Here is a 16,041-nt window from a genome sequence, read left to right as displayed (position 1 = left end):
TTATATGTCAACTTGTCAAACCCACTAATTTGTATGAAAAAAATGATCAGGGTAGGCGAGTGACAGGCAACGGAGCACATGGCGTGTGGGTTTGATGGTAGGATTGAAGACCCAGGAATCATATATCTACAATAGGAAACAGTCTTCAAGTAGACTTGTGATTCTTTGTTCAGTATGTAGATTCCAGACATCACAGGAGGCTTGATGATCAAAGCAATATCCAGCTATAGTCTAAGGAAGTGGAAAGACAGTGTGGAAAGACACCTATGAAGTAATGTCTTCCAATTAACCTCTAGTTAATCAGGAAATGCTGTTAACTAGAAGCTAAGCATTCAAGCTAACTGATCAATATAACTTGAACTAACTGAGGGCAAGTCTAGTCTACTTAATGGTATTTATGGTTGAAGTGCAAATGATGGGACAACATTTATTGTTTTCTCTCTCATTATAAAAGCAGTTCATTTCCATGCTAGAAAATTTGGAAAATGTAAAAAGGCACCAAAAAAAAAAAGAAAAAAAAAATCAATCCAAATCCCACCACATAAGTATGGATACCTTTAAAAGATATCATTCTGGAAGGAAATGCACCAAAGTCGTCAAATGTATTTGTATTTCTGTTTTCAAATCTTAGATCGCAAGTTCCTAGAACAGTGTTTCTCAGGGCTTTGACTACTTGGCCCCCTTTCTGATAAGCCACACATGTCCCTTAATGCTATTTGAAACTTTAAAACAAATTAAATATTATGACTAATAACTTATTAAACCTTCATGATATTGAATACGACTTTACAGACAACACACCTTCTCCTGACATTCACTCACCACACAGGTCTACACAAGTGAGTGTGAGCACACACACATGCCCCCCCCTCCATACTTTAAGGGGTTGGGATTGAGGCTGGAGAGAGATGGGCCCCAGGCTGAGCAGCTGCAAACAGTCTCCTGTAGACACTTCGAAATAAAGATAATGACAGGAGCAGAGCCCTGCTTGAGTAAAAGATAAGGCGAGCATATTTTTCTCATTCCTATGGTCAAGGAGACATCCTAGACCACACATGTGCAGAAAAGATACTCAGGGGTCAAAGGTGAGAGGGGGCTCCAGCCCATAATATGTTCCGCCAACCTCCCAGAAACCCTCGCGCTAGAATTCATCTTGGCTAAAAGATGTGGGTGCACATCGGGCAGGGCCCTGAGTCAGGCCAAATATGGGCACGAGCAAGATGACTGGCCAGAGGGAACGTGGAAAACTGCCCCCACATAAGCAATTTTAGCCACACCCCCTACTGGGCATGACTCACTCTGAGTCTGCCTGTGTGTACTTCCACACGTACTTCGCTTCTAATAAACATTTTATCTGCTTCATAATCTCTGTCTCTTTGCTGAATTCTTTTTTCAAAGAAGACAAGGACCGAGGTCCAGCCGCTGGACCCCACGGCCTGCTGAGATCAGGATCATTTAACCAACCTCCTAGGAAATAAGGCCCAGGGATGTGAGGTGATGAGACCGTCACCTGCAATTCTTATCCCAGTATCCTCCCAAAATTTATAGATTGAGTATATGAAAAATACTATTTTTTTTTCTTTTTTTTTTTTGTGGTACGTGGGCCTCTCACTGTTGTGGCCTCTCCCGTTGCGGAGCACAGGCTCCGGACGCACAGGCTCAGCGGCCATGGCTCACGGGCCCAGCTGCTCTGCGGCACGTGGGATCTTCCCGGACTGGGGCACGAACCCGTGTCCCCTGCATTGGCAGGCAGACTCTCAACCACTGCGCCACCAGGGAAGCCTGAAAAATACTATTTTACTTAGACCGTATTTGAAATTAACTGCTGGGGACAGGAATAAAGACACAGATGTAGAGAATGGACTTGAGGACATGGGGAGGGGGAAGGGTAAGCTGGGACGAAGTGAGAGAGTGGTATGGACTTATATACACTACCAAATGTAAAATAGGTAGCTAGTGGGAAGCAGCTTCATAGCACAGGGAGATCAGCTCTGTGCTTTGTGACCACCTAGAGGGGTGGGAGGGAGATGCAAGAGGGAGGGTATATGGGGATATATGTATACGTATAGCTGATTCACTTTGTAATACAGCAGAAACTAACACACCATTGTAAAGCAATGACACTCCAATAAAGATGTTAAAACAAAAACAAAACAAAACAAAACAAAAGAAGTTAACTGCTGGTTCTCCTGAGCTGGTAATTACTCATGAGCATTGACATAAACGTTTTTGTTCACATAACTGCGTCAAACCTTTCTCCTTGCTACCATGTTTTATACTCTCAAAGTTTTAGGACCAGACAGTCCCTTAGTAATCACCTATCCAAACTCTTCATTCAACTGATAAAGAACTTCAAAACTCAGGTAGCAAAACGACAGGCCACACAGCTTGTTGTACTGGAATCTGGATGTCTGGACACCCCCTACCGCCAAATTTAGCACAATTTCATGACCTCACACAACTTCTGAAATATTGCTTTGTAAGCTCTTTCTCAGAATACAGTCTGAGAGATAAACTTAGTCTGCAGTATCAAGAATTCCAAATGTGTAGCATCTGAGTCGATGCATTTTCACTGCACACAGTGAAACTGAACCTAGCATATCTGGGCCACAGGATGCATGTGAGAAAAAAAAAAAAAAACACCACCACCACCACAACAACAAAACCTAGTGCAACTAACTCAGAGCCTGGCACACAGCAAATGCTCAGAAGATATTTTGGGAAGGATGGAGGAGAGGTAGAGAGAGGAAAGGAAAAGAGAAGAAAGAGATGCTTGGTTCCAAAGCCGCCCGCAGCTGGATTCCGACAGGCTCAGGAGGGATGCAAAATCCCTCTTGGGGGTCAGGCGCTCTTTAGTGCAGGAAAACATCTTAATGAGTTTTTCCTTCTACCTTTTGTTTGTAAAAGGTGAGGCCTAAAGGGCAAGGAGTGAAACAAAAGGAGTGAGATAAAGGTAGCTATAACTGTTCTGCATAATAAGGTAGAGGGAGTGGAGTTCTTTTCCTGGCTGCTATAAAAAGGAGGAGGAAAAAAAAAGAAAATTTTAGGACACTAAAAGGAACTTTTGGGAAGGAAGTGGATAGAGACCTGTCTGGTGACCAGAACCTCACCTCAGGAGGACTTGTATTCAGGTACTTCCTGTACTTGGCTGCAATCCTTCTGTGATTCCCTAAACCTTAGTAACAACTGCTACTCACGAATCCTTGGCATTAGAGACTCGCTGGGGAGGAAGGTAAGGGATGTCCAAGGCAGGGGTTGCAGAGCAGGTACCGAGAGAGGGAGGACAGCAGTTGCCAGATGCGATATTGACTTGGGGGTGTTGAAAACACAACAGAAGCATGACCATGAGGCAAGAGGTGACCAGGAGCAAGCAGGCCTGCTGAAAACCACTGGCAGGGGTGATCTGCTGGCTTTTCTACAACATGTGGGACGGGGGCTGGAGCCTTTCTATTGGTATCTTCCCATTGCAGGCAGGTGTGACTCTAAACTGATGCCGTAGGTCTGGGTGGGCCTGAGATGGTGCATTTCCAGCAGGCCCCCAGGTGCTGTTGACGCTGCTGAACCCGGGACCACACTTTGAGTACCTTTAGTACCCATGAAGCCTCTGTGCCCATCAGGCAGTTTCCCGCAGGCTGGTCTCTTACCTCATATTCCTCCTTGAACCCGTAGCCCTGGCCTCTCTTCATCTGAGTGATGTGCTGGAGCAGGTCAGCCACCCGGATGGCGGGCTGGAACTGGTCCCGGGGATAGCTCATCTCCACGGGGTCACAGGCCCGGTAGGGGTGAGTCTGGATCGTGAGGGTGGGCTGGGACAGCTCCCCACGGCTGCCATCTGCTTCAAAAAGAAGGAGGGAGAACAGACCATCACCTATAGGAGTTTTGTCCTCTGTCCTCTGTGCCTCCCCTAGGTTGACCTCAGGAGGGCAGAGGGAACTAACTCAGGACTCAGCTGATCAGGGAACTGCAGAAAGAATAAAGAAACACGGTTTCTCTGGCGTGGCTGTGGCGGTAGATTTAAACAGGAAAACAACAAACAAACCAGTGACACAATAACCCTTGGTTCGTTTCTACTTGAAGCGTGCATCTTGATGGAGTAAAGACAGGGTTCCAGGTTGGCTGTCATCTCCTGCCTGATTCTGTCCTTCCTTCAGGCTTGTCAGGGTGGTCTCAGGCAATCCAGGCCAATCCTAGAACCAGTGAGAAGCCAGGCAGGATGGATACTAGGAGCACCCTCCTGTTGAGGGAGCAGACTTCCTGGAATCGTCTCTGGTGCCTGCCTGCAGGTGAGGAGAGCCTCAGGTCCCTGGAGATCAGAGCCATGTGTCTGCTTCTGGTCCATCTGCCTGCATCCCCGTGTGACCTGGTTTCTCTACTAGTTTGTTTCCTTTGGGTCATACACTGGGAGGAATTGGAGCCAGTCTTGGACCCGCAGTAGATAGCAGAGACCTTGACCCTCTCAGCTGCTCTCCAGCTATGGGCTCTGCAACAATGATCACCTTCTGCCTACTGTCTAGTTTCCCCAGAATTTAACACTCTTAATCCAGGAGTGATGCTGAACCTACCTTGCAGGTGGGGAAGCCTGAGCCTCCTCCTTCAGTCCTGACAGCTACTTCTCCCAGGCCTGGGTCCTACGCCTCATGTCCTTCATACATCTATCCTTGGTATAAGATCTATAATCTCGCCTGATAATAATCTTTAGACACACTGAGTTGTGTTAACTGCTCCCTACTAGTTGGGCCACCCTCAAAACTGATGCCTGCTTAGGTTGGAATTTGAATTCCTCTGCTCCCCTTAGACCAGTAAAACCACTTTCTTACCCTATGAACTCCCTGCCAGCCATACACTGTCAATCTTTCAGGGCCAGTTCGTCTTACCCAGAACCATTCAGGCTTGGTCTCCCCAACCTCCTCCCAAAGACATGGACAGTCTATGCTCTAGACCCTCCTGTTTGTGGCATGCAGAAGATGAGCAATGCCAGATCTGATGCGTCTCACCCAGATGTTTTCAGGCACTGCAAGGGACCAAGGCAGACCCCACGGGGCCTAGGCCACACTCGTTCCCTGGGAGTTCTAGCATACATTCCTCATTTTCTGCAACTTGTCTTTTCAAAATCCACGTATCTTTCAGCTTGTTTCTCTCTGTCGCCATAATCCATCAAACACTGACTCTGTATGTAAAAGTGAACTTTCCTCCTATGTGACAGCATGAGCAAAACTCTTCCTAGTAAGGAAGGATTGCCAACAGAAGGATCTAGAATATATAGGCTTATGCACCAGGAAGAAGGGCCCAGGTGAGACGTAAGCACAAGTTTTCTGACAAGCATGAGAAAAATACTGCTGACTTTTCTCCTGGGATTTGAGGTAACAGGTGACACGTCTTCACTGGCGTTGCTTAAACATAGAGCTGGCAAATGTAGGCACAGCTTCCCTTCTCCATCACACCCTTGTGATCAGGAGTTAGATTTACTGAGACCCCACTCTGTTCCAGGGACTCTGGTAGACACTGGAAATGCACAGAATACAGGTTTCACCCTCAAGGCTGGGTGGTCTAGTAGGGTAGACAGACAAGAAGAACCACTGGAAGCATGAGCGGAGAAGCTGGAAAAGCCAAGCACATCTAGGTAAGCGCAAGGAAGATATGATGGAATGGAGGTAGAGGGTGGAAATATGATGGGGGTAAAGCCGTGAGACACGGTGTGAGGTCAGCCTAGAAAGGTGTGAATGTCTTAAGAATCTTCAAGCCAGTGGGAAACCACTGAAGGATTTTCAGAAGACTCCTCATTAAAGACTCATGCTATTTCTTGTAGGCGTCCCAGCTGCCATGGATCTGAGGCCTCCTTCCAGTGAATATCACTCATGGGGATGGAGAAAAAAGGAGCACTTGAGTTTGCTTCTCTAGATGCTGCACTTCACGATTCCCAGGACAGGATGAACCGGAGTCAAAGCCTGAAGCTCTGTGAGTGTCTCCCACCTAAGCCACTATCATATATGGTGACAGCTATCTTCAGAGACCCACGGGCCTGGGACCTGGGCTGCCTGGGAGACCAGCTGCCTGGCAGAGATAGGCTCCTTAGGAAAGAGCATCTGACAACTTCTGTGAGATGCCAAGTATTCTCAAAACCAAATAGCTACCAATATGGATATTTTCCTCTAAACACATTGCTAGACAGACTGTAAACTTGGTGTCAGCAAAACCAACAGTGAAATGGAAAACAAACATGTCTGAAATTTAGCAACTTGTATTGCTGTAACATTTGTAATAATGTCAGTGCTGGTGCTAATGATGCTATGAAGACTCGGAACCAAGGGAGTTTCAAGGTTTATTAATTCAACTAGTGGGACTCCCTTTTCCAATGTATCTTACTTCACCTATTCCCTATTAACCCCTGCTAATGCAGAAGTGATGCCTTTTATCACACCCCATTTCACCAGACTCACCATACTTAATTTTCCATCATTAGGTTTAATGAAAACCCAATTTCACAACTCACTTCTCTCAGGAACCTACAAGTAATGCTACATTTTTATCAGCCCCAATTAAAAATCGTTATGATGTTCCTTTTCGAGAGGGAGCCTTAAAACTAATGTGTGATTCTGCTGCTAATTCAACAAGGGTGCTGGAATCCACGTGCTGCTCGTAAAATGTAACTCAAACCAGCTGGCCCCGGGAGAGAACATTTTTCATTTTTCTCCTCACCAGACCCTTAATTTTCATGCCATTTCAACTGCTCATTTATAGGCCTTACATGTTTATTTATCACATAATAATATTTTGGATTTCTTTGGCACCTTTTCTATAGCTGTTGTCTAAGGCTGTGAATTCCCCCGCAATGTGTCTTGTTGCTGCCCGTGAAGGGATGCTAGCGCGAGCAGAGGGATTATGGTGACGTGTATGAGACGCCAGGTCACCACCGTCCCTCTGATTTCCTCTTTTCTGTCTCTCTGCCAGTCACTCTTCCTTCTTCCTTGGGAACCTGGCTTTGACCTTCTCTTTCTTTTTTATCCCCCTGCTACCAAGCCATTAGAGATCTCCCACTAGCAACAGCCACATATGTCCAATCACTTGCTAGGAACTGCCACTCCAGCCCGTTAACAAATATTTACTGAGTACCTATAGTCTACAAAGCACAGTGTTAGATATAAGTACAGACAGGAGGGTGGAGGAAAGTGTGTTCAGAGGGAGATACACTGCCACAGCCCTTGCAGGAGAGAAGAGGAGATAAGACGTGCATAAACATGTCTGACAAAGGTGGAACAGATGGGCTCCAGGAGGTGGGAGGATAACGTGTTGCAGAGTTAGGCACCATGGAAACATCGCCCAAGCTTTAGGCATTCACGCCCCACTTCTGTGGTTTTTGCCATCACTGTGTACAACCTGTACCAGCTCTGTCCAATAGAACTCTCCACAATGATGGAAATGGTCTGCATCTGTGCTGTGCAATATGGTAGCCACTGAACACATGTGACTACTGAGTGTGTGAAATGCGGCTAATGTGATGGGCAAACTGCATTTTACACTTTGCTTAATTTTAATTCACTTAAATTTAAATGTACACATGTGGCTTATGGTTACTGTACTAGGAAGCACAGATCTAGAGAAAGAGACATAGAAAGGGAGAGCATTCTGCAGTTACACAGAGGGTAAAGAGGTCCAGTGGAAATATAACATGGACCACGTATGTAAATTAAAATTTTCTTATAGCAACGTTAAATAAGGTAAAAAGGAACAAGTGAAATTAATTGCAATAAGAAATTTTGTTTAACCCAATACATCGAAATGATATTTCAACAGAGAGTTGGTATAAATATTAATGATATATTTGACGTTCTTTATTCATACTCAGGCTTTGAAATCCAATGTGTATCTTATAAAGCATTTCAACTCAGACCAGCCATATTTCCAGTGCTTAACACCACATATGGTTAAGTGGCTATAGTATTAGACAGGGCGGGTATACATCCAGTGCCAAATCAAGTTCTAAAGAGAGCTGACTTCGAGCTAGAGTGAACTCGAAAAGACTCTGATCTAGTGTAAGACAGCTCTAGCCCAGCACTGCCCAACAGAACTTCATATGATGATGGAAGTGCTCTGTATCTGCACATTCAATATGGTAGCCACTAGTCACCTATGACTGTCAAGCACTTGAAATGTGGCTAGTGGGACTGAGGAACTGAATTTTTACTTTAACCCAACTTCAATTAATTTAAATATAAATAGCCACCTGTGACCGGTGGCTACTGCACTGAACAGTGCGTATCTATATAGTCATGTCTTCAAAGTTTCTCTTTAAATCAATTTTCAACCATTGCTTTACTTTATCTCATTAAAAATGACGGTGAAATAGAAAATCATGGGCGTGATACGCTAGCTTTGACTTAAACTACGATTAGGTGTATACAGACTTGTGACCTTCGAGAAAGAGTAGATTCATATACCCCCATCGCATATCCCCTCAGGAATGTTGAATAGTGCATATCTATATAGGAATTACCTTTTCTCCCTGTCTTAAATCTGACCAACTCCATAGGGCTGAACTTGTAAAACTAATAATAGTTAAGTAGAATGCCATTCCACTGTGCCACATTCTACGGAACTGAAATGGACATTATACAATTGACAATTGACACGGTTATACTTCGTTACTTAAGGTAACACTGGCTCAAAGGACAAAAAAGAGATGCTTCATCTTTTCCCATTTTCTTTCCTGGGCTCAGAGAATCAAAGGCTCTAGCAAGCAAATACGGGCATCGGGCATCTCCAAGCCCTGTCTCTTCCTCGGTCCCTTTCACTGGCTAAGACAAAAGAGGGTGGATAAACACCTTTGTACCCCAGCACTCAGATTCAGTATTAGAAAAAATCTGAGATGGGAACAGTCATAGGAAAGTGCTTCTGGATTCATTTGCTCCTCCTGATAAAGAAATCAATCTTTCTCTTTGTGGAGAGAGTGTGAATTCCTTCTTCCACAGCTCTCACATGACTTGGAAGGATGGTGGAAGATACATCACATAGGGATGGGGACTGTGAACCTCCGTTACTTCTCCTGCTTAAGTCACAAGAAAAGGATTCCAATCAGTTGAACAGCGAAAGCAACGACAAGAATCTGCCTTCTCTGTTTATTGGCAAACACCAGTCCCTAGAGACCTCTCCTTCTTTGAAGTTAAGGAAAACAGAAACAAAACAACACGGCGTCTCAGAAAAATCTGCGATGTGAAAAATAAGAAAAATGACACTCTGGATGCTGATAAAAATAAAATTTTCAAAAGAAAAGTAGTCAGTGTTGACTGTTTACCCAACAGCCATCCCTCACCTTCTTCCTTTCTGGCAGAACCCCCAAACGAGTCTGCGTGCCCACACATTCCCCATGTGACTCAGAGAAGGATGACCCTATTCCAAGACGTAGGGGAAAATCCTGATTTGTTTAAGCCAATCAGATGTTCCTATCATCTTTGCCAATTTTCAAAACTTTTCAATGAGCTAGGAGGGAAGGTCTACTAGGGGAGTTCTATTTTCTTCTAAGAAAGATTTCCTTACTTCTAAGAAGGATATTCCAGGGGCTTCTGTCTCCTATTGGACATTACCACGTGTGGGTTTGATGCTTGGAACTGCTAAAGCAATCTCGCATCCAAGAAAGGATCCAGGCTAAGGGCAATGCCAACATGAGATGGCAAAGTGGAGAGCTTGAAAGGACGGGGGGCTTTAATGACATTCTTGGGCATCTCATTCAACCAATCAATGGAACCTCCTCTAACTCCTGACTTCCTGTTCTGTAAGATAACACATTAACTTATTGTTTAAGCCCATTTGATTTTTTTCTATAACCTACACAGTGGAAAACAGAAATGCATTTTAGATGGCATGAAATTCAAGAAAACATGGAAGAATAAAGAAAGTGAAAGATTAAACAATAAGAGGACAGCTTTTCCAAAATATGCATCAAGTGAAGAAGCAACTAGAGGAAAATTTGCTGAGTGAGGCAAGGAACGATGGTAAGGAAACCAAAATGGAAGAGCAGAATTTGAATGGACATTGGAATCTGTAATGAGAATAAGCAACAGGCAGAAACTTGTGGAGAATTAATTTGAGAAGCTTGTAGTGAACATTTAAGGGAATGAGAACAATGAGACTTCTTTTTCCTTGGAATCTATCATCTGCTCATGTGTGTTCACGTGTGAAGGCACCAAAACGACATTTTCAGAGGAAAAAACAGACATATAAAAGATAATTGCTGTTACTAAAGAAGAGAACAGAATAAACAAAATAGATGCAATAATAAAGGGTACAATGTAAAAACAGCTTTTTGGCAGAATAAAACCCCAAAATGAACAAAATGTGAAGAGCTCTCCATGTACAATTTAAAATTAGAACAAATCTCCTGATAATGTTATTAAATATTATTGATGTAGAAATACTCAGATAAACATCTAGGCTGGAAAAAAAGGCTATCCATAAAGAAAAAGAAACAATGCTAACCATATTTTCTATTGCCCAAATTTAAATGCCAAAAATCATTGGAACAAATTTTTTTTTTTTTTTTTTTTTGCAGTATGCGGGCCTCTCACTGTTATGGCCTCTCCCGTTGCGGAGCACAGGCTCTGGACGCGCAGGCTCAGCGGCCATGGCTCACGGGCCCAGCCACTCCGCGGCATGTGGGATCTTCCCGGACCGGGGCACGAACCCGTGTTCCCTGCATCGGCAGGCGGACTCTGAACTACTGCGCCACCAGGGAAGCCCCGGAACAAAATTTTTGAGGGAAATATGCTGTGACTCCAAAATCATACCCTGATAAAAGTTGTTTTTCATTTGTGAGGCTACAGAAAGATGTTCCCTGATGCACAAAGATTCAGAAATTATACTGGCTCTGATTCTTTTCTAGAGGCTTGGGGAGGTGGGGAAATAAGGAAAAAATTTTTTAGTTAAAAAAAGTAAAAAACTCCCACAAGATCGGAGGAAATTGTATTTTAAAAGAACTGATTTGTTATACACCAAAATCAGTTAAACATAGACATGAGTATTAAAATCAAAATAAATGTGAGTTGAAACACAATGAACTAAAAAAAAGAATTGTTAATGAGAAACTATGTAAAAACATCTAACATAAAAATACTTGATTAAATTCTGAAATGTTACTAACAAAAACGAGGAAATGGGTGACTGATGGATCACTAGAAAAAAAATCAACTTCTTCACCTTTTATAATAGACAGTCAATATATACTATTTTAATCTTGCTCTTAAGTAAAGGATCTAATTTCACACACATGTGTGTGCATATCTGTGTGTGTGTGCACATGTATGTATGCACACACTTAGGTTAAAGGCATCAATTAGTAGAATAAAAAGAAGGGTTTATAGTTTTCAAATAGTTAGAGGCAGTAAACAAAGGTAACTCTGGACCCCTACCACATTTTGGTCTGGGGTCTGCATTTGTGCTCTGCGTGTGACAGAGCAACTGCAAACCTAGAAATCAACATACAAAATCCATGTAATACCACAGAAAATCTTCCTGTCCTGACAGGCAAATGAGAACCACTCTATAGAGCTATTTTCATAATCCAAGACATGTTAATTCCCACAGAACAAAACCGCCTCCACTAAAGATGAATTCATAGCGGAAAAATAAAATGTAAAGAAAGACAAGCCACGTGAGCAAGCTTATCCCCACAAGGGAGAGTCAGCAGACGTGATACCCAGAGAGATGTGCCTGCCAAGAATTGAAAATAATGAAACTGTCTAAGAGACAATAAAATAAATACACTTAGATTGATTAAAGAGAATATGGAAGGACTGTGAACCACAGCAATAAGGCAACACATCGTGGAAAAAGGATGAGTGACTTTGCAAAATACAAATTTAACTTCTAGAGATGAAAAATATAGTCACTGAAAGTAGAAAGTAAGTAGATAAATATAAGAACAAATGATAATGGGACATAATAGAAGTTAAGGACACAACAGAGAAGCTGAAGAAAAACAAAAGCTGGCTCTTTCCTTCGAAAACACTGATAAATTAGACAAAGCTCTGCCAAAAATGATTAAGAAAAAAGACACGTAAACCACTTCACAATTTCTAGAAACGGGTAGAACACTTTTATCACATGCTTGGATTGGCGAGTGAGTAACTGATTGGGAAAACCATGAAACACATCTGAAGACTCTGATGGATGTGGCCAGGGTCAGAAGTTACCTTCCAGCCCTTTACCAGAGCACCAGCTTTTTCTTAAAGTTTTATTTTGAGATAATTGTAGATTTACATGCAGTCATAAGAAATAACTTAGAGAGGCCCCATACACCCTTCAGTCAGTTTTCCCCAAGTTACCATCTTACATAACTATTACACAGCATCACAATTAGGAAATTGACATGAACACACTCCACTGAACTTACTTGGATTTCACCAGTTTTACGTGCACCTGTGCGTGTGTGTTCACAGCTGTATGTAATTTAATCACAGGTGTAGATTCCTGTGACCACCACAGCCAAGATGCAGAAGTACTTCCAGCCCAAGGATCCCTCACGTAACAAAACACTGGCCTTTGAGTTTCTCTGGGCTGGTTCCTGGACTCTGCGTGACTGTAGCAATAATGAAAAAAAGTGTCTCTCAGTGAAACCCTGTGGTCTACTAGAGCCCCATAAACTGGGCCCCATCTTTCCTGAGGCTCCTCTAATCCAGGGGTCCACAGGGTGGCCACTGCTTGATTTTAGAGGGTGTCATTCATGTTACGGCCTTGCTTTTGTGACTCACGCCCTTTCAGTTAGGAGCCATCAGTCTGTACTTGTTTAAGTGACCAGTTGTAGGGATCGTTATTTTTATTTTAGGTAAATCATAATGTGGAAAGTTTCATGCATGTGGTATCCAGGGGGAGGAATAAGTGAATTATTAGTCTGTGCACTTAGTGACCTAAGAGCTGAGCCAGAGTTTGGAAGGGAGACCTCTGTTCAGAGTGTCTTCTGTGGGTCAGGAGTGAATTGGACCCTCATGGGGGGTTTTGTGTGTGTGCGTGCGTGTGTGTGTGTGTGCATGCACACGCGTGCAATGCTCACCAAGCACTTGAGTTTTCCCTCACCTCTGCTGCAGCCAGAGGTAGATGGTTTTTATCTGTTTGATAAAATAGACGTCTACATGACAGACTCTAGGCCCACCCACCTCACCACAAATAACTCAATTTCGTTTCTTTTTATGGCTGAGTAGTATTCCATTGTATATATGTGCCACATCTTCTGTCATACAGAGCAAAGTAAGTCAGAAAGAGAAAAACAAATACCGTATGCTAACACATATATATGGAATCTAAGGAAAAAAAAACAAAAACGTCGTGAAGAACCTAGGGGTAAGACGGGAATAAAGACACAGACCTACTACAGAATGGACTTGAGGATATGGGGAGGGGGAAGGGTAAACTGGGACAAAGTGAGACAGTGGCATGGACATATATACACTACCAAACGTAAAATAGATAGCTAGTGGGAAGCAGCCACGTAGCACAGGGAGATCAGCTCGGTGCTTTGTGACCACCTAGAGGGGTGGGATAGGGAGGGTGGGAGGGAGGGAGACGCAAGAGGGAAGATATGTGCATCACACATATGTGTATGTATACCTGATTCACTTTGTTATAAAGCAGAAACTAACACACCATTGTAAAGCAATTATACTCCAATAAAGATGTTAAAAAAAACAGACTTCTAGGTATGATTGTGCTTGAAGAAAGGATTTCACTGTTAAAAAAAAAAAAAAGACTTTGAAAGTCTTTTTTATTTTTCATTTTGTCACAATTTCATGAAAAATCAGCGGGAAAACAAGACAGCAAAAGTGCTGATACCAGGGTTCACAGCATAGGTTTTATAAACTTAATTCAAACAAAAATTAAGATCACTTGGCGAGCCAGAAGCAACAGACCTGTAGCAACAAGAGGATGCTTTTTGGTCTTAACTGCTCAGTGATCAAACTAGGAAAGGAGAGAACAAAGCTGAGGGGTACGTATGGGATCTTGGAAATATACTGCTGAACCACAAAGGAGAAGGGGTATAATGCTGAACTTTTAAAATGTTTCAGCTCACCAGAAACACAAACTCTTTTTTGTAACGTCGAAGTCCAGTGTTTAATTATTGCATAGTCACCACCCACTTGCACTTCTGTTTGAAGTAACGGACAATCTGAACTTCGATGAGTAGAAAAATACCCCATAAATAGGCAGTGATACATGTGCCTAAAGAATTTTGTAAACACATGATAAAGTATGGTACAAATTTTGGCTGGTAAGGAATGGCTTCCTGGGGATTATACTGCTTATCAGATGAGAATGAAGTACATTAAGAAGAAAATGTGAGTTTACACAATGTTATCATTGTGAAGTTATTTAATACTATTAGTAGAAAAGTCTGTATATGGCTGTTCGTGTTAGTATAGATAGGATATTCCAAAGAACGTAAAGGAACATGTCCTGCTTAGTAAGTTACTTGAAGCAGAAATAATAAAGAACAGTAAATTGTATGGTTTTGATATTCTTGCAAGCAGGAAACAGAGGGATTCTAGGGTGCCTTTTGAGAGAGATTTGTACAGGGGGGATGACAGATTGTGTGGGGAAGGGTGTGTTTCTGTCAGACTGAAGGTTACAGCTTTGTTGTGACTCCAGCTTGGGCAGGGCATGATTTGGAATTTCTCCCTCGTTTCAGAGTTGTGCTCACACTAAAAACAACCAGCCCAGCATTTTGTGTTGTGTATATGTATCACTGCACTCTGAGACCCACATCCTCACAGGAAGGTACGTGATGGAAGGGAAAAAAAAGTAAATAACGCCTCACATCGAAAACATTTCCTCTCCCTCATCTGTCAAAATCATAGTAAGACAAAGGTATGCAAAACAGTTGCAGAGTGATACTTAGCTAAGCTAGAAAAACTCAATTTTGTCAGGTTTTACAGTCTTCAGCCTGACAGGTGACTTTGTCTTTTGTTCATGTATACGAAAGAGAAAATGAAATGCTAAACTTGTCTGGGAAAGGGAGAGGAAACTGAAATGTGCAACAGCTGTTTGAAACGCGTTTGCCATTATCCTGGATGGAGAGAAGCCTGCTTTCTTCATTTCAAACTACGCCCTGGATACTTAAGCAGAGTGTGTGGATATAATAAGCTACAAAGACAACAGAACATTAATAGAGTGGAAACAACACAGTCTTGGAGTTATAAGACTTGAGTTTTCATCCTGGTTTTGCCACTAAATTGTCTTGCACAATTACTTTCACCTTCTGGATCTTAACTTTAAAATTATGAAGTTGAATTAGACCACTCCTTCTCAACTTTCAATATACACGCTGGAGATAGTTTAAAATGCATATTCTAATTCAGTGAGTCTGGAATGTGATCTGAGAGTCTGCATTTGTAACAAGCTCCCAGGTGACGGAGATGCTGCTGGTCCGTGGACCTGCGCTTTGAGTGGTAAGAGATTAGATGGTCTTTAAGGGAGCTTCCAGTTAAGAAATACAATTTGTTCATTAATGGTCCTGGAGTTACTCAATAAAGCAAGCACTGTCCTTTCTGCTTCTAGTGAATGAATGAGGTAGTACACCTTAGTACTGTTCGAAACCAACCAAACAAAAACATTCAAGCAACCAATGCTGCTGGCCTTTACTCTGGGAAGGACAGATACCTAACACTCTCATAAGAACTGATAAAGCTGTGTGTGCACATCAAGGGTTAGCCTGGCAGACCCTCAGCTGTTGAATTATAGAAGTTGACTGAAATGGCAACCTACTGTGTTTTATGTAGTGGATCCCAAACCATTGGGCCATACAAGAGTCACTCAGGGAACATGTTAAATATAGATTTCTTCCCTAGACCTAAGGACTTAGTAGCTTTAGTTTGGGGCCAGTCATGTTTGGGAACTACTGTTACAACCATTTACTGGGGGTCAGGGCAGTGACTGGGGGCCAGAAAGGGGAATTTTGACTCAATTCCTGATTGAAACATAGTAAAGAAGATCAATCCTACAGGCCTGCTGCTCACCAACTTCTCCAGAATTCCTGTGGCTTCTTCTCATGGTAACAAAGGT

General features: G+C 42.7%; 1 protein-coding gene across 12 annotated transcripts in view; it reads right to left on the bottom strand.

Annotated features, from left to right (window-relative positions):
• Positions 1-16,041, bottom strand: part of PTPRT (protein tyrosine phosphatase receptor type T) — a 1,087,126-nt gene that overhangs the window by 89,031 nt on the left and 982,054 nt on the right. For 8 of the 12 annotated variants that reach the window (XM_049698694.1, XM_012534093.3, XM_049698696.1 and 5 more), the window contains one exon: positions 3,645-3,835. In XM_049698694.1, the coding sequence (XP_049554651.1) occupies positions 3,645-3,835 (191 nt within the window). The remainder of the gene's footprint in view (positions 1-3,644; positions 3,836-16,041) is intronic. The other 4 variants (XM_049698695.1, XM_049698701.1, XM_049698698.1 and 1 more) reach the window with 1 other exon arrangement.

This window comes from Orcinus orca, chromosome 16, assembly GCF_937001465.1.
Source record: "Orcinus orca chromosome 16, mOrcOrc1.1, whole genome shotgun sequence".
NCBI classification, from domain to species: domain Eukaryota; kingdom Metazoa; phylum Chordata; class Mammalia; order Artiodactyla; family Delphinidae; genus Orcinus; species Orcinus orca.
This window is presented reverse-complemented; position numbering and strand designations above follow the sequence as displayed.